The 27,257-nt window shown below is 31.1% G+C and overlaps 2 protein-coding genes across 2 annotated transcripts; one reads left to right on the top strand and one right to left on the bottom strand.

Moving 5' to 3' along the window:
- Positions 1-962: 962 nt before the first annotated feature.
- Positions 963-7,100, bottom strand: LOC134716869 (meiotic recombination protein REC8 homolog). Its single transcript, XM_063579882.1, has 6 exons — positions 7,025-7,100; positions 6,382-6,450; positions 5,244-5,386; positions 3,489-3,567; positions 2,702-2,813; positions 963-1,100 (listed from the first exon to the last, which is right to left on the bottom strand). The coding sequence occupies exons 1-6, from the start codon at positions 7,078-7,080 to the stop codon at positions 963-965; spliced, it is 597 nt and encodes a 198-aa protein (XP_063435952.1). The 5' UTR covers positions 7,081-7,100.
- A 2,081-nt stretch (positions 7,101-9,181) lies between these two features.
- LOC134716191 (probable tyrosine-protein phosphatase F54C8.4) lies at positions 9,182-26,162 on the top strand. Its single transcript, XM_063579025.1, has 10 exons — positions 9,182-9,319; positions 11,389-11,464; positions 12,821-12,852; positions 13,469-13,568; positions 14,100-14,179; positions 14,460-14,506; positions 15,441-15,501; positions 16,006-16,052; positions 21,249-21,318; positions 23,638-26,162. The coding sequence occupies exons 1-10, from the start codon at positions 9,303-9,305 to the stop codon at positions 24,221-24,223; spliced, it is 1,116 nt and encodes a 371-aa protein (XP_063435095.1). The 5' UTR covers positions 9,182-9,302; the 3' UTR covers positions 24,224-26,162.
- The last annotated feature ends 1,095 nt before the right edge of the window (positions 26,163-27,257 follow it).

Here is a 27,257-nt window from a genome sequence, read left to right on the forward strand (position 1 = left end):
CAGATTGAGAAAACCTGCATACACTACGAATTAAATGGCATAACAATGACCTCTAAATGTATGGAGCGCCATTGATGCCAAAATAACGGTGGTCTCCACTTAACCCTTGTTGTGCAGGGGCCGTAATATGACGGCCCCCGCACGACAAGATATAAAGTAGTATTATCGTAGTTTACATGTAGATAAATTGGAAAAATAATTGTCCTCTCTAAGGAGGTAAAATAGTTGTGGTTCTTGCGATCTAAACACATGATATGGATCGCGAAAAATAATTGTCCTCTCTAGGGAGGTATAATAGTTGTGGTTTTTGCGATCTTAACACCATGATATGGAGAATGCTCTGAATGACTTATTTATTGTTCATCTATCATATGATTTGCTGTATTTCTGTCACCACATGTTTTACTTATTTTAATATGTATGCAACTCTTAAATAGTAAACGTTTCAAAGAAAACAGTAGACATAGTACAGAGAGTCTCTATATATTAAGGAAGTATAATTGTAGTTTACATGTAGATAAACGCGAAAAAATAATTGTCCTCTATGAGGAGGTATAATAGTTGTCGTTCTTGCGATCTAAACACCATGATATGGAAAACGCTCTGATTGGCTTATTTATTTTTTAATCTTGTTATCTATCATACGATTGGTTGTATTTGTGCATGTTTCAAACCGGAAGTCTTATCTCTGACTAAAAGTCAGTCTGATGACCGAATCATATCCGGACTCCTTTTTTGTCGTTTTTCTCAAAAAATAACTCAATCTGAATAATCATAAGAATGGATGACAAATGCAACTATGCATGTTACCTATAGGACACATATACATGATGATTGATTTATTGTGGAAGGAAGAGAAGCGACACACAAAATGAAGTCTTCTCGTTTAATAGTATAGAATAAGAAAGTAGTAAGATTTTGATGTTACATCTACTTAGTTTTTTACTTATGGTCAATAGTTTCTATAATTTATATCTACCTGGTTTTAACATTGGTTCAGTGATAGATATTTGTGGTGTGGATGGATGAGCTAGCCTTAATGGTGGACTCATCAATGGAGATCTGGGAATTGCCAAGCTAGATTCTATTCTCCACATTTCCTACAACAAATTGATTTTGTCTATGAAGGTAATGCAAGTAAGAAATTTGGTCTTCATTTTTAGACAATAATATTCTAAAATTGAGGTGCTTTGCATGAGAGAAACTGGATGTGACAGCAATCATTTAGTTATTTGATTTTGTAACCAATTGGGACATTAAGCGACACCAAGTCAGGATCGTATCAATTAGCCCCTTTTGATTCTTTAATTGTTATATCAATAATGATGTAGGACCATTTCTTTCTTTTTTATTCCTAAAAGAAAAATTGCTTTTCATACCTTTGTGTATGAAATAAACACCAGACTCAAAATGCAACCTTGTGACTTTCTGAGAAATTCAGTTTTACTGGTGTATTACCATTAAAGACAACAGTTTTTATTTTAAAATAATTCATTTAAAAATGTCTAAAATGGTGTAGATGTATAAAATACATTCAAGAACTTACCACTTCTTTACAGATAGAATCTCTTCAACAAGAACTTGAATTAAAAGTATAACAAAAATTAAACATAAATAAGCAACATGAAATATGATGTTAAAGCTGCTAACCATTGTAAGATATGCATGAAATAAATTATATTCCTAGGCCATTGAAATATTGGTAAAAAAACAAAGATTTTAGTTAATGATAGTGAAAATAAAATAAGGTCAAAAAGGTTAAGCTAGAATAAACTGTATTCATGGTCTGCTGAAGGCAAATAACCACTAACACAAGTTATGATGATGCACAGGCCACAAATATGGCAGTTATTATCGAAATTTCATATAAATATTATTCTTTTATAAAACTAAGCATACACTACAATTGCATTTAGAAAATTAAGCATTCATTACAATAACATGTATTAAATTTAGCATACGCTATATTGTAAACTACCAATTGTAAATTTTTATATACAACAATGAGTTATCTCCCCTTAACTATAAACTGTTACATCTCAACTTTAAAAGCAGATTACACTTCCACATATGATACTCTTCTGGAGCTAAAAATGCTGTATATACAAGTGTATGTAGTCTTTTAAATTTTTAATATATATAAAGACACATTAAAATGGCTAGCATACTTAAACATCAAAAGTCTAAAAGAGAAACTAAATAATTAAAGCTATAATATCCTTCAAATAAATGTGTTTAGCAAAATTAGAATATCAAAACTTTTATCCATTTAACATAAAGATATTAGAATTCAATTCTATACACATTCAATCAATAAAAGTTCACTCAAAAAGGCTCAGTTTAACTATTTATTTTTTTTCTAAATTCATTATAGCTGTAATATAAAAATTTTAATGAAAAAAAATATGTAAAATAAGCCAACAATCAACAAAATACATCAATTTTGAATTTATTTGTTTTATCATTTTTCATTCAACCTTTAATCTGTCAGAGAGTATATGCTTTTTTCTGTGGCTTTTATAAGAACAAAATTGATTTCTTAGACTGTAATTATCTATTCCACCAATACAACAAATAGCTGATTCTTTATTTGTAATGCATTTCAATTTTATGAAACAATAACTCAAAACTTTTAATCATACCATTTTTAAAATTGCTGCAACATACACAAAACACAAAAACATTAGATCAAAATACCTACCATGTCTGGAATTTGTGGTGATTTCAATAAGTCTGCTGCATCCATCTGCAGGACACCAAACCAAGGATTATCTGCACATAAATCATCTAAATCACATGCCAACTGTTCTTGTCTAAAATTCAAAAACAAAAATGAACTGAAAGAAATCTATATCACTCAACTGGTTGATTTGAAGCTGAATTGATTTTAGAAAAAATATTTTTTTTATAAAATTAATACTATCAAATATCATTGTTTAAATTAATATTAAACAACAAAGGCTAAACCTTAGAAAAGTTTACATTGCCTCAACTTATGTGAGCTATGAAATTATAGCACAACTCATTATTTAGAGAAAGAAAAAACAAAACTGAAAAAAAAAGATTTTTTTTATTAATGGTTAAAAACAAAATAATTTTCTATTAAATATATGTACTAATTTCACCAGCTCAAATATCACTAGCCATGTGAACAAATAACAATATGCCTTCATAGAATACTATGCCTGGCTCGCACATTCAGTGATCTGTATCTCTAGTATAAAACTGCAACCTTGGTATATTTTTTTTATATTAAGTTCACATCATAATGAACATGTCTATATCTTGCTATGGGGTAAGGGTTTTACTCATTGTTGAAGAATGGTGTACAACTGATGAGCTTTAGAATAGAATATGATACTATTAGGCAGAGACATTTCCATAAAAATGTTAAGTCAGCATCAAGCTTACTCCAAGAATATACTTCATTATAATATGTACATGTGAAAAATAAATAGAACAGTACCTTCCATCCCTATGTAAGTTACCTATTCATGGCTTTCAGATCAATCTCCTCCAGATTGGCCACAGCAATTCTCATCTTACAGAAGAAATTAGTCACATCATCTGCAATAAAAATAAGTCCTTGTTCAAACTTGTGTATATTTATAGTTCATTTTTATTTTTTGAAAACTTATATACACTAGTTTGATACGGTATATAAAATTGGCCATTGACTCACAAATTTAACTATTTCATTATTGAGTCATGAGTTAATTGGTTCAGTTTGCAGGCTCCAGAAACAAAAAGGTGAATCCCTTAGAAAATAATATGCAAAAGACAGATAAGATTTTGAAAGGTTAGAAACAAACCAGAATTTTCTATTCAACCAAATTCTAGTGTGAAACAAGCATGGTGATTTGAAATATGTTTCTTTTTTTTCTACTAACTACATTCTTATTAGCATCAGTATTCCCCAACTTAAGACTGAGCTGGCTAGTAAAGTAAATGAGTAAATGGTTAATTTGGCCCTAAGATTTTGACGTATTTTAATGACACAAAATTATTCCATTAAAACAAGACAAAAACTGAGATTCTTAACTCTAATGTACGTGAAAAACATTTTTGTGTTCCACATTTCAAATAAGATCAACAACAAATTAAAAAAGAATGTGACCAACACAGGGTTTCCCCTAGGTCAATTATTTTTTTCGCCACCTCTTTCGCCAAAACAATATATTTTTCGCCACTTTATTATTTTTTTCGCCAAGTAACACAATATATTTTTCTTTTAAAATTTTCCTTTTTTTTCAGCCCCCCCCCCCTAAATAGGAAATGGTTTTACAACAGAAGGAAGCATCTTATCACTTGAAATTGATCCCTCATGTAAGGTGTAGTCATTACATTGAAGGGTTACTCTCATGCCTCTCATGCCAACCTTTTGAATATATTTCTTCATAACGACAGTTTTCTTTTCTAGACCATCGTAAATAAGTAAAACTATATGCTTGAAATACGTGTGTCACTGAAACGACTTTGGAGTACCCACTCAAATCAATGATCTATATGAAAGTTAAATGATAAAGTTTTAAATCAGAGATCTTTTTTGCTTTTGAACATTTCCCGTCATAACAACGATTTTCTTTTCTGGACTATCATTAAAAGAAGGAGAGGCAGCATAAAAATTTTGCTTCAAACACGTGCGTCGCAAAGTGGTTAATAGTTCCCTTTTGTGACATGTGACAGAAGCCATTTAATCATATCATTTTGTCATATTATAACAATCAACACCTTTATTAATTAGTCCTTTGATGTCGATAGCTATGAGTGCAATCAGCTGATTATTGATTTTCTGTCAAAATCTTAACGAGTTCAAGGTGAATTCCGAGTATTGTCTGATTGTTAAAGTCAGAGAAACCCGAAAAAATTAAATAAACAAGATGGCTGAAAATAAATCGTTTTATATATTTCTTTCGCCAAATTCTTTCGCCAAGGACGAATTTTAATCGCCACAATTATTATTTTTTCGCAAATTGCGAAAATGGCGACCACCAGCGGAAACCCTGGACCAACTCAAGCTTTGCAATTTTCAAGTAACAAAGAACAAAACTCAAACAAAAAAATGACTCACTGCACACAATCCACCCCTGTCTGCAAGATTTGGTTCTTTGCATTGTGTATGAGTTTCATAAAACATGGAAAAATTTGTTAAAGTGTGGTAATGAATATGGGACGAACAGATGGACTGACTGCCAGGACAACACTTTAAGCTCCATGCAGTCATAAAAAAAGTTATTATTTACCTAGTAGGTATTCATTCTGTCTTTTAAACACCCTGATAACTCCATACATTAGCTGTGATGATAGATATAGAGAAAACCTTGGATGCCCTGATCCTTGTTTCTTTGGCATTATTCTCACCAGTATATAATCAAGAATATCATCACTGTAAAATATCATTAAATTAGAAACAAAAATATCTATATATGTTAATAATCCCAAGACATCTTTCCCCTCCAGCACTTTTTTAAGATCAGTTAAGTTTTGGATCAAGTTTAACACTGTAATGTAATGATCACATTTCACTGTTTAATGAACTACAAAATTGGGTTAAAAACCCTAATTTTACATCCATTGTACATTGTATTAATGAACATGTGCACTAAGGGTCATGTAGATTATGACCACAACTCAATGGTAATCTACCTTAAATCAAAGTTTTAACATGATATGAGAGAGATAAATGACAGACTAACCAATGAACTTCAAAACATAATACCACACTATCATAGAAATAAGAAACATCATTAACAATTATCAAACTGCATACCAAATATAAGTGGTTCCATTTAAACTATTACCTAAACAAACTATACATGCAAACTATTTTAAAGTTGCAAAGCCAAAGAAACATGATGAGGTGCATGGCCATTTAATCTAATAGAAAATGAGACTTGTAAATGCTTATTCAACTTCATAGTACATTTGTAATACCAAATGTCAGATCTAATATTATATCAGTGGTCCATCTAAAACTGCTCTAATCACAAACTTTAACAGTAAACTATTCAAAATATGGCAGTCAATAGACAATGAGTGAGGGGTAGGGCCATACATGTACATGTATAATATTGGTGGAAATGTGATGTGTCAATAATAATACAACTGCATACCAAACATAATTGGTCTACTAACTATACATGTAAACTAAGCAAAAGTTACCTATTCAATAGACCAAAATTTAAGGGGGCAGGCCCAAATAATCTCCAAAGAAATAAGATGTGCCAATGCTAAAACAACTACTTACAAAGGTACCAAATATTGTTGACCTACCATACGTGGTTCCCATAAACTGACCTTTTCACAAATGAACACATTGTTGATACTGACCATGTAGACCAATAAATAAAATGCCTTAAAACTCTATTGTATAATATGTACCATGTTCTTTTTATATCTACTGCACTAAAATCTCTTCTTTTCAGCTGATCAATCTTTGTAGCAGCAAGCCTGAAATAATACATTGTTTATAAATTTTATCAAGGATTTGTATAGTATAGTATATAAATCCTTGTTTATATAATATTTATAAATAACTTTTGCTGTTTCAGCAAAATTATGTAGCAAAAAAGTTCAGAGATTGGACACAAATTTCAGAGCATACGGACAGAGGTAGAGAGGGACAAGGCTAAAACTTTATGTCTACTTCACTACTGTGGAGGCATTAAAATTTTGCCTGCAGCTTTTACCATAATTATTGACAATTTCAACTTCTTAATGTTCTCTTTGCTCTTGATCATCTATATCTCACTTATAATGTCTAGTATGTGCTGCAGACATTGAGACAGTTAATACTTTTTAAAAATACATGTACATGTATAGTAATTTTAATTACACATGTATATGTAATTAATAGATTTACAAGTATAACAAACATTTCTAAACATACAAAAAAATCTTATCTTTTAAAAATGGAAGGGGGAGGGGTAGAAATAATGTTAAAAACATTAGTTTTATAAACACAGCTATGATCTTCCATGTTTATTTAATCATTTCAATGTTTTTATGTTTAATGTGGACATACCAAACTGTTCCAAATTTACCTCCTCTTCTTTGCAGAATACTTTGATGATAGAACATTATTGAAATATATATGTACCTGAAACATAAAATAGTAAAAGAAATATTAATCATATAGACAGTTTGTATTTTGTCTATCACTTCCATTTTTCAGTATCCAAGAAATCTGATACTAATTCAAAAGCTAATTTTTGATAACTATTGAGCAGTACTTGCTCACTGCTCCTGCATGATTACATAGAATTATAATACCTCAGGAAAAGATGGTTTTGGCTGTACCTTTTTTTTTTAAATGATGTCAATACAATTTGTCTTATTCAAATTAATTGACAAGAATTGTTGAAAATTGTGGATTTTCTATAAAAATCTTGATTTATTTGCCACAAAGTCCTCTTTTTCTAATAAATGCAATGGAACAGTAGAAAATAATGCTTTGCATCAAGTTTCCCCTTGGAATATGTACAAAATGGCCTGTCTCTATTAATAATTGTATCTTTAGTTTTGATACAATTGAAGTTTAAAAAGTTCGTATAAAAATGGCTACAGAAGGGTACATAAACCTTAAAACAAAAGTTCCAAATGGTGATGTTGAAATCATCTATTCATAAATTTTACGGACGTCATCATGAGTTGGTCGACCGTTATGGAATAACCATTTCACAAATGATATCGAATATGTTCCTTCCGTGGTCACTACCCCCTTCCCTTTCATGAATGTGACCTACCAAATTAGACTATTTACCGGATTTGTTATCACATAAGCAACTAGACAGGTGCCACATGTGGAGCAGGATCTGCTTACCATTCTGGAGCACCTGAGATCACCCCTAGTTTTTGGAGGGGTTCATATAAAAAAACAGATGTGGTATGATTGCCAATGAGACAAATATCCACAAAAGACCAAAATGACACAAACATTAACAATTATAGGTCATTGTACGGCCTTCAACAATGAGCAAAAGCCCATACTGAATATAGTCAGCTATAAAAGGCCCCAATATGACAATGTAAAACAATTCAAAGGAGAAAACTAACGGCCTTATTTTTTTTATATTTTTTTTTTTTTTGAACGAAAATCAAATATGTAACACATAAACAAACGACAACCACTGAATTACAGGCTCCTGACTTGGGACAGGCACATACATAAATAATATGGCGAGGTTAAACATGTTTGCAGGAATCCAACCCTTGTAGGGTGCGAACGGACTTTGGGTGCGAACATGTGGGGTGCGAAAGTGAAAGGGGGCGAACATGAGTGGGTGCGAACGTGAATGGGCGCGAACGGACCCGGATTCGTGGTATAACAGAACAACATAAGAACGAACTATAAAAATCAGTTGAAAAGGGCTTAACTCTTCAGATAGACAAAAAATACAAGTGGACCGTCGTGGCCGGGTACTTATACATTCCGACACAATGTTGTTTATTCTTTAGTTTTCTATGTTGTGTAATGTGTACTATTGTTTGTCTTTTTCATTTTTAGCCATGGCGTTGTCAGTTTGTTTTAGATTCATGATTTTGACTGTCCCTTTAGTATCTTTAGTCCCTCTTTCAGTCATGCTTCAGTGATTCCCTATATAATAAACCAAATTTTTCCCACAAGAGGGCGGCCCTGGCCCCCTAAATAAAAAACCTCTAATTCGCCTCTGATAATCTACAAGCCACAGAAATTTTCATAAGTGGAGGCTCACTGACTGCCTAAGAGGAGGCCCACTTTAGTCACGCTTCAGTGAGTCCCTATATAAGCAACCAATTTTTATCTTTTTTCTTTCTCTGAAGCTTGACGTTCCAGCAAGGATTTGTATAGTTAGACTAACTATACAAATCCTTGGATCCAGGAAGGTGTAGCAAAGATTTAAAATAGCCTTCCAAGGCGTCATAATTATTTGGACTAGATATACCCTAAATTTGCATGCTATTACATTACAACAACCAGCAAAATTCAACCTTACACTAGCACTAAATATGATGAATATAAGCTTATAATTGTGGACAACTTGCACACCTCTTTCAAATAGCAAAAGTTTCAAATTTCCCGCCTAGACAAGTTATTTTTCGAAGAGTGCTTGAAAGGATTGATAAAAGTTGTACTGTACTAAACACTTGGTTGAATAAGAATTTTAGGGATTATTCTAATTTTAGAAAGCTGTCCGGGAATTTTCAATTTGCACTTCCGGTTGTTTCGAAAGTGCAAGTAAAAATAGTAGAACGTAATTCTCAACTTCTGTAGACCATAACGACTTTTTTACAAAACAGAAAACAAACATTTTGCACAGATTATGCCACCACCAGACAGGTAATTTCATTTTGACATCTGATCGCGCTGCTGCTTGCCATTAATGCCCAATATTGGCAGTTTAATAATTATTTACTAAATAATTTACAGTACATGCTATTAAAAGTATAAAGTTAAACAGACTCTAGTCCTATTACAGGGGCGGATCCAGCCATTTTGAAAAGGGGGGTTCCTAACCCAGGACAAAGGGGAGTTCCAACTACATGATTCCATTCAAATGCATAGATTGTTAAAAAAAAGGGGGGGTTCCAACCCCCGGACACCCTGGATCAGCGCCTGTATAGTATTATAAGTTATTATGACCTCGGGGCCATAATTTATGTACTAATACTATTTCTATTTTTTTTACCTATCAACATGCCATTCAAAAAAATGAAGAATGAAAATATTTGATCAAATGATGAAGAATGAAGAATGAAAAGTCATTAGATCGAATAATTTATCTGTCGTTCACATAAGCACCAACAAAAAAAAGCTTTTGAATTACAGATAATTCAGCCTGAAATGAACTTATGAATCCATGCCATACTATTTCTAATTTTTTTTACTTATCAATATGCCATTAAAAAAAATGAAAAATGAAAATATTATCTGATCATTAGATCGAATTATCTGTCGTTCACATAAGCACCAACAATAAAAGCTTTTGAATGACAGATAATTCGGCCTGAAATGAACTTGTCATGTTTTACAGTTCGTTCCAGATTTGTGCAATTCGTTCTAAGCGATTTTTTTCATGAATCCTAGAATATGAGACTGACATCTTAATGTTTGGTTATACATGTAAATACTTATCTGGCAATCATGTATAACCAAAGTACATATATTTACCACCTTGGTCTATGGTTTTAAACATCTTATTGCGATTTTTTCATCATTACTGGACATCTCAAACATGACAAAGGTCCTGTACTGTCTGTATAAAATATCTGAGGCCACAATAAAAAATTGATTACTGTATGAAGTCTACATCTACATCTACATGGGTAATCCGTAAAGAGTCGGTTGACTCATCACATGAATGTATTGAAATTAAAGTTGTTAAGTGTTATCTAAAATGTGCTCTTTCAAAATCATATGTACAGGTGCCAGTCCAGATAAAAAAACCATGTGTGTGCTGATTTACAGATATCTGTGTGCTATGAGGTTGGTCTTGAATGCCTCATAGTCATCAATGTCCAATGAGCTCAACAGGTCAACAGTTCAAGTGTTCAAGATTCTTGGGTCACCAGCTCAGATTCCTGAATAACTATAAGGTCAATAAGGTGTATTGCCAGCACATACTTTAAATCAATGGTTCCTAAAAATAATGATTCCTAAACCTAGAGATTCAAATATTTTTTTTAGTTTTATCAAGTCCATTTGCCTTGATAAAATGCATGTTCACCCCAGGTTCTCCACCTTTAGAGTCTGTTTGCCCTACATACTTTATATATAAATAAAGTTGAATTACTCCCATGAGGTCTTTTGAATTATATTTTGATCAACACTAATAAACATGATAGAGAATGGCTTGGATTTGAAATGGTATTTAATGATTCCCAGAAATAGCCATAATGTCAACTGGAAGTCCAAATTGAAGTTTAAATTAAATTAAATAAAATCAGAACTGTTAAACCTTATGAGATATTTTCAGATGTCAATAATTCAAATGTTATTAAGGTCTTTAAGACTTATACATAATTAATTTTCACCAGACTCAAAAGCTATAGCTACTTGCAGCATTAACTGGATTATCTAAAAAGTGTTTTTTTACACATTGTGACGTAGATCCTTGTCTGTTAAAGGGAGTTTTGATGCTTTCTAATATCAAATAAATTGGTTGATATTGAGTAAAAAAGTTTATTGAAACCATAAAGTATTTTGCATAAAGAGGAAAAATGTCAAAATCGCTCTGATTGACACCCTTAACAAAGATAACTGCTCATTGTTAAAGGCTGTATGCTGACCTGCTATTGTTTACATCTTTGACCTTTTTGTCTTTATCAATCATCATGGTCATGTTTTAAATCATTGTGGATAGTTGTCTTATTGTCAATCATACCACATCTGTATATTTTATGTTTTAGGTGGGACCAGTATGGTTCCATTGGTGAAGTGATAAATGGTACCAAGTTTGTGGCATTCAAAGTTCCATTAAAGAAGGTAAGTCCTTGATATATATGTGACTGGATGTGAATACTGATATTTTTAAAAAACTTAATGTTGCCCATCATTAACAATGTAATCACTGTAAGTTATGCATGAGCAAAAATTATTAAGGTATTTATTATATTAAAAGCAGTATTATTGTCTGTTTATTTAATATTGAAGATTCATTGAAGGAAAACAAAATTTAGCATATGATCAATTGATGTGATTAGTTAAAGGACTACCAGCTGTTACTACAGTTTTCCATAACATTTGATTTGTTTGTCAGCAAAGATTTCTCAATATTTACAGAATCTATACCAAACTCTACACAAACAACTATAAGATTAATTTGCTTGTTTGCTATGTAAACCATGAAATCAATCATTTGCTTTCTTTACTGCGTATTGAAAATTGCTAGCCAATCAAATCATGAGACAAGTGAGTCTGTGACAAATGGACTTAACTTGAAACCTGGTTGAATATTTTGTTACTATATTCATAATACTAGGGAGGAATCAATTGCAGACAGAGGATGAAGGATATCTGCATTAGTACTTATATTTTTGTACTATGTTAATTACAGAGTATACAAGACTAATTTGACAAAGAACTAAAAGTCTATAAATGAAAAGTATACATCCAACAATCAAACACAGATGTTTTATGACAATCCTTTAGCAACAGATTTATATAGACATGATAGTTATTGATTTAAAAAAGATACAGAAAATGGCAAAATAATGAAGTTGTAATGCATTTTAGTCTTTTAATAAGTCTAGATAGTTTCAACCAGAAAAGCTAAGTCATTCTGACTATTATGTTTAAGTATTAGGAGCCCTAGAAAGATTATGATTTCAGTTTAAATGAGAATACTAGCATGACTAGTAAAAGAAGACAGCTAAGAGTTTAAAAATTTGCTGTTTGTTTCATTTGTTCTTGTTAAATGTTGAACTGTTTGTGTAATGTTTTGCAACAATCTCTTGTACATAAGTTTGACAAGCTTTAAACGTGGAGTGACCTTCTAGAAGCAGACTATTTCAATTTATGCAAAAATGACAAACTAATTATGTGTGTTTTTCTGATAAAACAAAAATCTACTTACTGTTTCGGAATTTAATGCATTCTGGGTAATATTTTCAAAAGCGTATACCAAAACATAATGTTTGGTTTAAAACATTCATAACAATACAAATTCAATCAATGACATAATGTTAGTTCTATTTTGGTGTACTAATAATGAGATTATGAGAAATGCAAATAAGACATCAACTACACTACACAAAATACAATTGCAACTAGCCATGAAAATCATCTATAAACAGCTGTAACCAATTGTAAACTATAATTACTCTCACAAACTCATTTCAGGAATTACTTTCAACTGTTCATGAGAAGGAAAGGTAAGTCCATACAGAAAGATAATTGTAATGGAATAAGGGAATGGGGATTAAGGGGAAGAAAGCGGGGCTGGGAGTTGAGGAGCAGGAACTGTTAACGGTGTACAAGTGAAGTAAAAATAAGGGAAATGCTAGTAAATTTTCTTTGATCCTTGGAGTCAGTTGGTGGAAATTGGGTGTAGAAGAAGGAAGAGGGAAGTGTGGACCCCACCCCCCACCCCCCGTTCACCTAAACAAATTTTAAAAGATTTTTTATAAAATTAAAATTTAAGTCAGTCAGGTCAATGCTGTAACATTACATACATAAAGGTCAAATATAATAACCATTTAAGTTAACATTGAAACTGTATACTTATAAAGCATTTCTATCTTTCTTAAACTATTTATTTTTTAATATAGAATTGATTGAAAAGCTTTTAATCATTACAGTATACACAAATCAATAGTTGTTTGAGCAAACACACATCTACAATATTTAATCACATAAATGGAAAAAGATATATTGAAATCCTATACTTTCACAGTTTCCAGTTATCAGTGATATCTTACTTAGTACTTATAATGAATTGATTATCAATTGTTTCATATATTTTAATTTTAATATCTGTATATATTTTAGGTTTGGTCCTGAGGATGTGATAGAGAAATTAAAAGACAAAGGAAAAGAATTGGGACTAGTTATAGATATAACTTATACTGATAAATACTATCACAAAGGAGTAAGTAATTTAATATTAATTAGATATATAATCATTAAAAGGAGATATAAACTTTAAAGAGACAGCACATAACAGCATTCACTTTTAAAGTATTCAAGATGTCAATATATAGTCTTCAGTGTCAGATAGAATTTTGTCCAATCAAAGGATCAAGCTCTCAATTTCCCTAACTAAAAATTGAAAAAAATATTTATTTCATTTCTGAAACATTACAGAATTACTATTTTGAAAATACATACAGAAAAAACAAATAATTGGAGAAAAAAGTGAATGAAATTTGTTTTAAAATTTCAAATTACTCTAACTGAAACAATAGCACAAAATTTAATTTTTTATATCAATCAATTAATGTGTGAACCTGATATCAAATTTTAAGAAAAACCTTTGTATTTCACTTTTAATTGAAGATATGAGAAATTGACTTGTAATTGAAGATCTAACAAATTAAAGTGTTTTTCAGTGTTAAAACAAGCCAAAGTGGTATGCAAAATTTATCATAAACTCTGATTTTTGAATTTCAAAATTTTGCAGGAATTTTGTAGAAAAAATGTTGAACATGAAAAGATTTATACCTATGGTCATGTTGTACCAACAGATGCTGTTGTTTACAGGTAAATTTAGATGTATGTCTGTTGTCATAAGGATATGCATACCATATTAATAATACTTGAAAGTGGTTTAAAAATTTCCAGAGTTGTGTTGAGTATTAAATAGTCATAAGATGAAAAGTTAACTCTAGGACAACTTGAAATAAGCCCAATTTTGTGGACAGTTTTGTTGGTTATTTTTTGTTTTGAATCAGACATGTTGGCTTTTTAGATTTGAAATTTTACAGCATCTTAAAATGACCAGATTTTTGATTAATTTCTCTAACATGGTTTTTCATTTTAGATTTTTCGATGTTGTAGAGAAATTCATCAAGAGGAATCAAAAGGAAGGTAATTAATAGTTCATGTATTTGTTGAAAATGTTTATAGTCAATTAAAGTAGAGAAGAAGCAGTACAAATAAATATAAAAAGTGGCCGCTGGATTAAAATAATGTAAGATAAGAAATGGGTAAAGGTAGCCTGTGGTTATTAAATATCTAGCATTGAAGGCATGGAAAAAATTATTAATTAATATACCAGTATAGAGCATACCATAGAAAATCATGGCTACAATACATTATACTACAATCTAACACAAAAATGTATTATAAAAAACAGTGTAAGTCTAGGCTCCATGCTGAAGACAATATCTTGACCTATATTGGTTTACTTTTATAAATTTTGACTTGGATAGAGAGTTGTCACATTAGCACTCATACCACATCTTCCTATATCTATAGAATTATGTAACATAGGATAACAACACTTTTACATTTATGTTGTTTTTTGTTGCTTAAATCACAGGATGAAATTCTTGGTACTCATGATTTGCTTATTACAACACTGAACACACCTCATTGAAGATTCATGTCTACAGAATTGACTTGGACTGTCAAATTTGTTTACTGGTATAACATATTGAAATCAGAATTAGAAAAGTTCTTAAAAGAAAAAAGATAAACTGCATTTAATCCTGAAAAGAGTCACAATTTCATGCATATTTTAGGACTCGACTTCATCACATAAGTGACCTTCAAATTTTGAAGATGGACATGCTACCCCAATATAGGTATAAACACAAATTGAAATTGTAAGATACAAACTGCATGTGTAATCTTATACTGATTATTTTCATAGGACTATTTGCTTACATATCATAGATAAAAAGAATAATTATATTTCTTTATATTTTATTATATATTATATTAAGTACATGTAGTACATTATTTTTAGAGCTAAGTATCCATGCCTTGGAAATATTTAATGCTATTTAAATTATTGTAGAAATGGTGATAGGTGTGCATTGTACACATGGAGTAAACAGGACTGGTTACATAGTTTGTAGGTAAGAATAGTATACAATTAATAAAAATAATCCAGTTTAACATAACACCATCAGTACAAGTTTCTTTTTGGTTGACAAGATGCTTCTAAATAAGATATAAAACTTCTGTAAATTCAGAAGGTTTTTGGAGGTTTTTAACGTGAATAATGCGACTGGTTGAGTTCTATTAAAAATAAGAATTTGCATTCTGATATCTGGAACATAGATCTGCATGGTGCTTTTTTTTTTAAAATTCCTGCAATAATTTCTGAATTTCCAGAAGATACAGGACTGAGGTTTGAATACTTATTCTTTAGAATTTAGTAAATCTAGTTATCTTTATGTTATATATTCTTTAGAATTTAGTAAATCTAGTTATCTTTATGTAACTATTTCTAAGAAGTTTCCTGAGAAGGTGAAGTAAACAGTCATTTAACTTCATTGTTATTGATGTGGCATATGATACCTTAGCACAACTTATATATATATCCTTTTCTGTCTGCTATAGATTTTATTTTTATTTAGGTACATGGTTGAGAGATTAGGCATTGATCCTACTGAGGCTATGGAGGGTAAATGATTTAAGACATTAAACACTCAAAAGATCAATTATTAAAACATTTTTAGATTATGTATCCTTAAACATATTTATAGCAACACATAGAATAAGCAGTCTTTGTTGTCTGCTCTATGGTCGAATTGTTGTCTCTTTGACACATTCCCCATTTCATTTCTCAATTTTATTTGATATCATACTTGTATAAAAATATGATTTCAACTGGTTGAGTGAAAAATTAAAATAAAGACAGATTAATCATTACATGTATATATTTTTTTTGAAGTTAATTCATTTTTAGCTCACCTGGCATAGCCATGTGAGCTTATGCCATCACTTGGCGTCCGTCGTCGTCTGCTGTCGTCGTAAACTATTTCAAGAATCTTCTCCTCTGAAACTACTAGGCCAAATACTTCCAAACTTTAACTGAATGTTCCTTAGGGTATCTAGTTTATAAATTGTATCCGAAGTTTTGTTCTATCAACAAACATGGTCGCCATTGCTAAAAATAGAACATAGGGGTCAAATGCAGTTTTTGGCTTATATCTCAAAAACCAAAGCATTTAGAGCAAATCTGACATGGGGTTATAATGTTCATTAGGTCAAGATCTATCAGCCCTGTAATTTTCAGATGAATCAAACAACCCATTGTTGGGTTGCTGCTACTTAATTGGTAATTTTAAGGAAATTTTGCAGTTTTTGGTCATTATCTTGAATATTATTATAGATAAAGATAAACTGTAAACAGCAAAAATGATCAGCAAAGTAAGATCTACAAAAAAGTTAATATTACCAAAATTGTCAATTGACCCCTTAAGGGGTTATTGTCCTTTAATGACAATTTTTCACAATTTGTTCATCATATTTGTTAACTTTAAATAATCTTCTTCTCTAAAACTACGCAACCAAACTTCAACTGAATAATCAGTAGGGTGTATAAAATAAAGTTTGTGTTTTATTTTCTATTTCGTCAAAAAACATGGCCGTCATGGCTAAAAATAGAACACAGGTTAAAATGCAGTGTTTGGCTTATATCTAAAAAAAACTCCAGCATTTAGAGCAAATAAGACAAGAAGTTAAAGTATTTATAAGGTCAAGGTCTACCTATCCTGAAATTTTCAGCCGAATAGGGTAACTGGATTTGCAGGTATAATGCCCCTGAATTGATGATTTTAAAGAAATTTTGCAGTTTTTATACGACTGCAAATTTTGAAAAAATTTTCGTCGTATATTGCTATCACGTTGGCGTCGTCGTCGTCGTCGTCGTCGTCCGAATACTTTTAGTTTTCGCACTCTAACTTTAGTAAAAGTGAATAGAAATCTATGAAATTTTAACACAAGGTTTATGACCATAAAAGGAAGGTTGGTATTGATTTTGGGAGTTTTGGTCCCAACATTTTAGGAATTAGGGGCCAAAAAGGGCCCAAATAAGCATTATCTTGGTTTTCGCACTATAACTTTAGTTTAAGTTAATAGAAATCTATGAAATTTTGACACAAGGTTTATGACCACAAAAGAAAGGTTGGGATTGATTTTGGGAGTTTTGGTTTCAACAGTTTGGGAATAAGGGGCCAAAAAAGGGCCCAAATAAGCATTATTCTTGGTTTTCGCACAATAACTTTAGTTTAAGTAAATAAAAATCAATGAAATTTAAACACAATGTTTATGACCACAAAAGGAAGATTGGTATTGATTTTGGGAGTTTAGGTTCCAACAGTTTAGGAATTAGGGGCCAAAAAGGGACCCAAATAAGCATTTTTCTTGGTTTTCGCACCATAACGTTAGTAAAAGTAAATAGAAATCTATGAAATTTAAACACAAGGTTTATGACCATAAAAGGAAGGTTGGTATTGATTTTGGGAGTTTTGGTCCCAACAGTTTAGGAATAAGGGGCCCAAAGGGTCCAAAATTAAACTTTGTTTGATTTCATCAAAATTGAATAATTGGGGTTCTTTAATATGCCGAATCTAACTGTGTATGTAGATTCTTAACTTTTGGTCATGTTTTCTAATTGGTCTACATTAAGGTCCAAAGGGTCCAAAATTAAACTTAGTTTGATTTTGACAAAAAATGAATCGGTTGGGTTCTTTGATATGTTGAATCTAAAAATGTACTTAGATTCTTGATTATTGGCCCAGTTTTCAAGTTGGTCCAAATCTGGATCCAAAATTAAACTTTATTTGATATCATCAAAAATTGAATAAATGGGGTTCTTTGATATGCCAAATCTAACTGTGTATGTAGATTCTTCATTTTTGGTCCCGTTTTCAAATTGGCCTACTTGAAGGTCCAAAGGGTCCAAAATGAAACTAAGTTTGATTTTAACAAAAATTAAATTCTTGGGCCTCTTTGATATGCTGAATCTAAACATGTACTTAGATTTTTGATTATGGGCCCAGTTTTCAAGTTGGTCCAAATCAGAATCTAAAATTATTATATAAGTATTGTGCAATAGCAAGTCTTTTCAATTGCACAGTATTGTGCAATGGCAAGAAATATCTAATTTCACAATATTGTGAAATAGCAATTATTTTTTTTTTAATTAGAGTTATCTTTCTTTGTCCAGAATAGTAAGCAAGAAATATCTTATTGCAAGATTTTTAATTAATTGGAGTTATCTTTCTTTGTCCAGAATCAACTTAAATCTTTGTTATATACAATATACAATGTATATTCACTTTTTAATGTATATTCACTTTTTACTACCAACTGATAAATTTAAATAATCTTTACCATTCAGTGATAACAAGCAGTTTTTTTACATCTTAATATTTTATGATGTATTTAAATGAGTAGTTATTGTTGCAAACTCCATTAGAATATTTTTATTGAGATTAGTTTTGGAATAAGGGAAAGGGGGATGTGATTAAAAAATTGGGTTCAATTTTTCTCATTTGAAATTTCATAAATAAAAAGAAAATTTCTTCAAACATTTTTTTGAGAGGATTAATATTCAACAGCATAGTGAATTGCTCTAAGAGAAAACAAAAATTTTAAGTTCATTAGAACACATTCATTCTGTGTCAGAAACCTATGCTGTGACAACTTTTTAATCACAATCCAAATTTAGAGCTGAATCCAGCTTGAATGTTGTGTCCATACTTGCCCCAACCGTTCAGGGTTCAACCTCTGCGGTCGTATAAAGCTACGCCCTGCGGAGCATCTGGTTGGTTATTATCTTGAATATTATTATAGATACAGATAAACTGTTAATAGCAAAAATGTTAAGCAAAGCCAAAGTAAGATCTACAAATAAGTCAATTTGACCAAAATTGTCAATTGACCCCTTAAGGAATTATTGCCCTTTAAAGACTTTTTTCACAATTTGTTCATCATATTAGCTAACTTTAAATAATCTTCTTCTCTAAAACTACTCAACCAAATTCAACCAAACTTCAACTGAATGATCAGTAGGGTGTATAAAATAAAGTTTGTGTTTTATTTTCTATTTCGTCAAAAAACATGGCCGTCATGGCTAAAAATAGAACACAGGTTAAAATGCAGTTTTTGGCTTATATCTAAAAAAAACTCCAGCATTTAGAGCAAATAAGACAAGAAGTTAGCGATTCAGGCTCTTGAGATCCTCTTGTTTTTTTAGCTCACCTGGCCCGAAGGCCCAAGTGAGCTTTTCCCATCACTTTGCATCCGTCGTTGTTAACTTTTACAAAAATCTTTTCCTCTGAAACTACTGGGCTAAATTATACCCAACTTGGCCACAATCATCATTAGGGTATCTAGTTTAAAAAATGTGTCCGGTGACCCGGTCAACCAACCAAGATGGCCACCACAGCTAAAAATAGAACATAGGGGTAAAATGCAGTTTTTGGCTTATAACTCAAAAACCAAAGCATTTAGAGCTAATCTGACACGGGTAAAATTGTTGATCAGGTTTAGATCTATCTGCCCTGAAATTTTCAGATGAATCGGACAACCTGTTGTTGGGTTGCTGCCCCTGAATTGGTAATTTTATGGAAATTTTACTGTTTTTGGTTATAATCTTGAATACTATTATAGATAGATATAAACTGTAAACAACAATAATCATCAAATGTTCAGCAAAGTAAGATTTACAAATAAGTCAACATGACTGAAATGGTCAGTTGGCCCCCTAAGGTGTTATTGGCCTTTATAGTCAATTTTTGGTAAATCTTAGTTATCTTTTACAAAAATCTTCTCCTCTGAATTGGTAATTTTAAGGAAATTTTACTGTTTTTTGTTTTTATCTTGAATATTATTATAGATAAAGATAAACTGTGAACAGCAATAATGTTCAGCAAAGTAAGATTAACAAAAAGTCATCATGACTGAAATGCTCAGTTGACCCTTTTAGGAGTTATTGGCCTTTTTAGTCAAATTTAACCATTTTTCGTAAATCTTAGTAATCTTTAACAAAAATCTTCTCCTCAGAAACCACTGGGCCAAATTAATCCAAACTTTGCCACAATCATCATTTGGTTATTTTGTTTAAAAAATGTGTCCGGTGACCGGGTCAACCACCCAAGATGGCAGCCACGGCTAAAAATATACCATACTAGGGGTAAAATGCAGTTTTTGGCTTATAACTCAAAATTCAAAGCAGTTAGAGCAAATCTGACATGGGGTTAAATTGTTCATCAGGTCAAGATCTATCTGCCCTCTTCAGATGAATTGGACAACCTGTTGTTGGGTTGCTGCACCTTAATTGGAAATTTTAAGGAAATTTGCTGTTTTTATTGTTTATTCACATAGACCAAGGTGAGCGACACAGGCTCTTTAGAGCCTCTAGTTAATTGAAACAGTTGATCAAGAAAAAATAGCCAGATCTAAAACATGCATAATTCACATTGATGAAGTACAATTGAAACTTGGATTATACTGCACTGATACATCAAATCTAAAACAATATAAATGCAAAAGACAACAATAAAACTGTTAAAGACAACAATAAAATTGTAAAAGATAACAACATTAAAATAAATAAAACCATAACTTCAGGCAAACAGTCAAAAAACAATAAAACCATAAAGTTCAACAGTATTGCAACAGTCCTAAAACAATAAAGCAACAAAAGACATGCAAAGGGCAACTAATGGTCGTCTTAGATAGACTGGTGTTTATTCTGATGGCTCACATTAAATCATCCCAAGTTTTAACAAGTACATTGATTGACTTGCTAGACAGGGTTTGCATGTGTAGTGAATAGAAATGCACCTTCATTTATTTCTTCTTGCAGCTTTTAAACAAGCCAGAGGTCATCCAATTGAAAGGCAAAACTATATTGATGATTTACTCACACGGAAACAGTAAGTAATAAAAAAAACTACACTTTATGTAATATACTCCAATACTTATGGTAAAATTTTTAAAAGAATATTTTATCAGCAAATTCTCTATGAATTGATTATATAATTTTGGGTCCTCAATGCTCTTCAACTTTGTTCCTGTTTGGCTTTATAACTATTCTGATCTGAGTGTCACTAATGAGTCTAATGTAGACGAAATGCGCGTCTGGCGTATTAAATTATAATCCTGGTACCTTTGAAACTATACCATTGTTATACAGTGGTTCAACCTTTTAACTTTAGAATTTTTAAAACTCATAAAACAGCTATCATATATATATTTATATATACCATGAAAAAGTCTATTGATACTTTTGAAAAGACTGTCATAAATAGTATAGCCCAAACCATTTTGAAACAGTAGTATGCTATGTTATATTTGTTGTTACCATATTTACTGTCATAATTTGTATTCAGAAAGAATTACTTTTTATTATTTTTAACCAAAAAACAGATTGTCTTTTTATTATCAAAAGTATCTTGTGCATGTACACTAACTTCCAGGTTTAGTAAAGATATTATTTGTATATCCTGTTTTTAATGTACCACAACTGAAACCATAATGAACCAAAAAACGAGCAAAACTTCCAAAAAACTATGCACATCAATGTATCCATTAGTGTTAAAAAGGTCTCAAAGTAACATATAGAATTTATGATTTTAATGAAACACATCTGCTTGGAAACTAAAATCTAGGTCTGTGTTTAACCCTTTTTGTAATGTTGCTGTGCATGTCCAGCTAACTTTAGTTGATGAATAATATTTATGTCAAAATATCCAAATCATCAATGCACAAAATGAAACCAAATTTGACAGAAACCTACACAATAATTTTCTATTAGTCAAAAAAGGTCTTAAAGTGAACTTGGTCTCTTTTTGGAATATCATTTATAAACATGTTACAGATTTGAAGCAAGGTTGGCAAAAAAGCGGTCAATACTAGTATTGACCATGCCAGTGGTAAATACCGGTAATTACCGGGAAATACTGGGAAATACCGGCAAATACTGGTCGATTGAAATTTTGAGTGGTCATTTCTATTAAAACCACTATTTACTTGGTTAATTATAATTACAATTAATAATTAATTTATATAATAATTTTATTTGCAAAAATACACCCATATGGGTCAAGCAAACACAAATACAACATTTAATACAGACAGTGAAGAATTTCAAATATAAACATAAAAAACATAGTTATAAATGGTAATTAATGTAGCCTTTGATGGACATGGACCTCATTTTCGCAATTCTAATGATTGCTTTATAAAGTAACCAATTTCTGTCAAAAGCTCAGATTTAGGATTTAAAAGTTATTTTAGCTTTAAAAGTGGTTGATAATTTGTAAAATCAGGATTTAAATTATAAATCTTTAAAAATAAGCAATCTCTTAAAGTTGAGTTTAGTTTGCAGTATAGTAAAAAATGGTATTCATCATCAATTTTATTACAAAGTTTACATAACCTATATAGAAAGTTCAAATCATTTTTAATGCTTTCATTTCTAATTCTATTGTAAATTCAAACAGGGATCTACATTGATAAATGTGTACATAATATTATATTATAGTAAAAGATAAAAACTTTTTGTCCCTGCTTCAAATTTCCATTTCCAGAAATTTTGAAGGTTTTTATCTCACAGTTAAATAGCTAAAGACAGGAAATGATTTATTGTTTAAGGGAGTCTTTAGTATATCAATTTTATTACTTCCAACCCATGTACTGTCAACTTTTATTGGAGGCTGTTGTTTTAGTAATTAAATTTTCACACCTAGCAATGCCAGGTCATAGGTAAAAAGACCAATGTAACTTCATTTACCTGTAGTTTTATTTAACTTTAATTTTTATTATAATACCTGTAAAATCATACATTTTGAATAAAAATATATTGATTTAAACATGTTGAAATAAAATATAAATTTATATATATCTGAAGTATGCAATATCATTATTCATAAAAACTAAATTTTAAATCAGTAAGACTAAGTGTTATAAATGAATAAAACGTATCAAATTCATTAGTTTTATATGCTGACACATTATATTTGACTTTTTATCAAGATTTTACTCAAATTAATAGTAGAAACAACCATAAAAATTTCAATTGACCAGTATTTGCCAGTATTGGCCACTTGGGGAGTATTGTCCGGGGCGGTAAATACCGGTAAATACCACTGGTAAATACCGGGGGTGGTATTTACCGCCCAACCTTGATTTGAAGTCACATATTTTTATTGTCAATTTCTGGAAAGCTAAATAACTTGATATTTTTTTTGTAGTAACCCTGATTATGTGATAGGTGATCATCCTCCAGTCCTTAAAGCAGAGAATGCGAACAAAAGTAAAAAAGACAACAGTGACCGATATAAACCCTGGCTGAGACACAAAAAACATGACAAGGCTCCGTCAAGCACTGTGGAAGTGGAAGAAGATAAACAATATCAAAATGATTTTCAGACTCTGCAACTGAATAATTCTCATGCATTTAACGAAAGTCATCAAAGGGGATATCATAGTTATGACAGAACGAATAATTATGGCGGAGAAAGATCAAGCGGTTATGACAGACAGAATAATTATGGCGGGGAAAGATCAAGTGGTTATGACAGACAGAGAAATTATGGCGGGGAAAGATCGAGTAGTTATGATAGAAGAAACAATTATGGCAGAGAAAGATCTCATAATGATTCACATTATCATAATAGAAGAGAGGAGTTAAAGCCATATCATAGGACGTTAAAGTCTAGCAGGAGTTATCCTCCCCATGATCATCATTCATATGAAAAAGATAATAATTATTCAAGGACGTCAAAACATAATTATAATTCTCAACCTAATCTACATATACGTGGAAACAAATATTAACATTTGTTCATGCAAAATGTAATTTATGGGTTGTTGTTGGCATATAAATATTCATTGCTTGTTCAGACACAACAAAGAATGGTAATAACTAAATGGTGTAGGAATATCTATTCTTTCTACTGTAGCAGAAATTGTAAGAGGGCAAATATTTATGTTAACCTCCAAAAGCATTTTAGTTCCTATGAATGTGTTATATGGCTTTTTATACAGTCATGCTCAAAATTGTACTATTTTTAAAGAGATTTGGCAATTTCAGGGTCTTATTTGGATCAGATATGCCTTTCTTATTGTTTGTGTCAATTTAGTTTTAATTGATATGGTATAAGCCATGTTACTGGTATATGCATCCATAATTAGGAAATCTGCAGACATAACACAAAACAAATATCATTCAGCAAGTGATACTTAAGTAACTTGAATGCTTTTAAAACATGCAAATGTGATAGTTTTATGAGATACCAATATATTTAATTGACATTAAGTGTTGCCAACAGGCAATCAGAGTTGGAATTTGGTCAGTGAGTAACTTACCTTTTTAGAGATATGCCCCTTTTAAAATTTTTAAATTGCAAAGCTTGAGCGGGCCATTTGTGTCCGTACACATTCTTCTTTTATTTAAAATTCATGTTTACTACTGATGAAATTAGTGGTGGATTTAGAAATTTTCATAAGTGGGGGCCCACCGACTGACCTAAGAGGAGGCCTGCTCCAGTCACACTTCATTGATTCCCTATATAACCAACCATTTTTTTCCCAAAAAGGGGGGTGCCCGGGCCCTGTGAGTATGCCAAATTATGGTTTTTACCAATATTGTGAGGTTCAATGAATATGTAGTTGTGATAGTGCAAGAGGGACATGATGTCCAATGAACAAAACTGTCATATTCTTGGTCAATATTATAACCTACTGCGCATGCTTGATATAGAAATGATAAGACAAAAAACAAATATGATAATACAGCACTCAAAGGAGTATGTTCAATAAGGCCCTAAAATGGCCCCCTTTTTTAGCGTAAATTTGAAATTCGGAATTAATAACCAATATCATGATAAATTATAGCTAATACATTGACTAAATAGGAAATAAACCATTTTGTTGATCATTTTACGTTTCTGCGTTTCATTATGACGTCACAAGTTGTACTCATATTGATTTTTCACGAAAAAATCAATGAAAATGGGCAAATTTCCATAGATTTATTGGACAGGAAACATAGAGCGCATATGTCGACAACAAAGATCTTTTAAAATAATGTTTGTATGTCTTTTTTGAATATTAAGCTTGTCGAAACCTGCGCTCTATATTTCCTGGTCCTTTATTTGGTTGAAATCCTGCTGATTTTGTCAATTTTCACCAAAATCCCATATTTTGACCTTTTTGGGATGTAAAAATCAACATGTTAGAATTAAACTTTGACAAAAACAGTTCTGTCTTACTTTCGCACATGTCTTTAAGGCAACTTAAAACATGTATTGTCTTGTAACTATGAACTTTATAATTGGGGCCAAATATAGTCCTTACCGAACTTACTCCTTTGTCTTTCATTCAAAACTTAAAAAACAACATTCCTAATAAGTTATTACTAAAAACTTCATATGTAAATAAATTGAATTTGAAACTCCCATACCTGTCATTTTACCCGTATTCTGCAGGCAACACCTGAGAATTTCACCCCTTACCTGGGCTTTTTTTTTAAAGAAATAAAGCAAATACCTCCAAGTCAAACATGTAATATATAATATTTTCATTACCTGTGTACTATAGTTTCCATATTACACATGTAGCAAAGTAACAGTTTTAAACAGTGATAAAGCATAGTGTAGACATTTTAGGAAAGGCTCCATTTAAATCTTACAGAATGTATTTTGCCAGCATTGTACAGACATTTTTATGCATTTCAACAGTTACAACAAGAACAATAAAGAACAATTATAGTTTATGTTTCTGTGTTTATTTAAAGAAGTCTTCCGTGTTGTAATACTGTAAATTCAGAAAAGATTGTGATGTTTTTATTTTTGCGAAAAAACAAAATTTAAATGCTTTCAGATATTGGACTGATTTTTGGTATGTGAGCTAACCATGATGAGTTACAGATCAAGTTTAAGTTTTGTTCTGCTTCCCTAATTTTTGCCAACATTAAGGGTGTACAACGTAGTAAATTGTTGAAAATCATAGTTAAATACTTTTTTTCTATACGTCTCCAGATTTTGAGCTGATTTTTGATATGTGAGACAACCATCATGTTTGTGTCTACATTTGTTATTGAAATTGCAGATTTTCAACTTTTTGAGACGGGGTCATTCATGTCGCTTGGACACATCTAGTTTTAGTCATTCTTGAAAGTATTGATTTGATATTTGGTGTATTGTTTTATCATGGGAAATTACAGATCAAGCTCAAATTATGTTCCAAACTGATGATTTTGTGCAGGTTTATGGTCCTTGGGACTTAGACCTCAAATAATCAGTTTTTCGTCATGCTTGAAGATATTGGTTTGAAAATTGGTATATAGTTTTATTATCTCAAGTTACAGATCAAGGTGAAAGTTTTTTCCATTCTTATGGTTTTGTGCAGAGTTATGGTCCTTGGACTTACAGAACTCACTTCAAAAATCAATTTTCATGACTTTTTTTCATCATGCTTGAATACATTGACATGATATTTGTTATATAGTTTGCAATGACAAGTTATAGATCAACAAAATTCAGAAGCACACCACAGGTGCTTAAGTTATGATCTTTATTCATTTATTGCTATGAAGCAAAGGAACAAATCTATCATCAATGTGTTTAGTACATTATGCATGTATGTCGAATAGTGGTAAACAGAAACAAAAAATCATCATTTATTAATTGCTGCTGTACCTTGGCCTTTTACCTTTAATCTAAAATAAAATGTCTTTTTCGCCTTACATCTTGGTTGTCAGTTTGTTTATACATGTAATATAAAAAAGGTAACGATCCAAGCATGTTCCTATTTGGATTCCTTGTGTTGACTTCACAGTGTTACACTCTACAATTAACACATCCTTCAA

This window comes from Mytilus trossulus, chromosome 4, assembly GCF_036588685.1.
Source record: "Mytilus trossulus isolate FHL-02 chromosome 4, PNRI_Mtr1.1.1.hap1, whole genome shotgun sequence".
Classification (NCBI taxonomy): domain Eukaryota; kingdom Metazoa; phylum Mollusca; class Bivalvia; order Mytilida; family Mytilidae; genus Mytilus; species Mytilus trossulus.

Coding starts and splice junctions, on each gene's coding strand:
- LOC134716869 (XM_063579882.1), bottom strand. CDS start 7,080: ATGTTCTATCATCAAAGTATTCTGCAAAGAAGAGGAGGTAAATTTGGA. Junction 2,814..3,488: donor GATCTGAAAGCCATGAATAG/GTAACTTACATA, acceptor TTTGAATTTTAG/ACAAGAACAGTTGGCATGTG. Junction 1,101..2,701: donor CACCACAAATTCCAGACATG/GTAGGTATTTTG, acceptor AATTTGTTGTAG/GAAATGTGGAGAATAGAATC.
- LOC134716191 (XM_063579025.1), top strand. Junction 12,853..13,468: donor ACTGTTCATGAGAAGGAAAG/GTAAGTCCATAC, acceptor TATATATTTTAG/GTTTGGTCCTGAGGATGTGA. Junction 16,053..21,248: donor TCCTACTGAGGCTATGGAGG/GTAAATGATTTA, acceptor TTCTTCTTGCAG/CTTTTAAACAAGCCAGAGGT.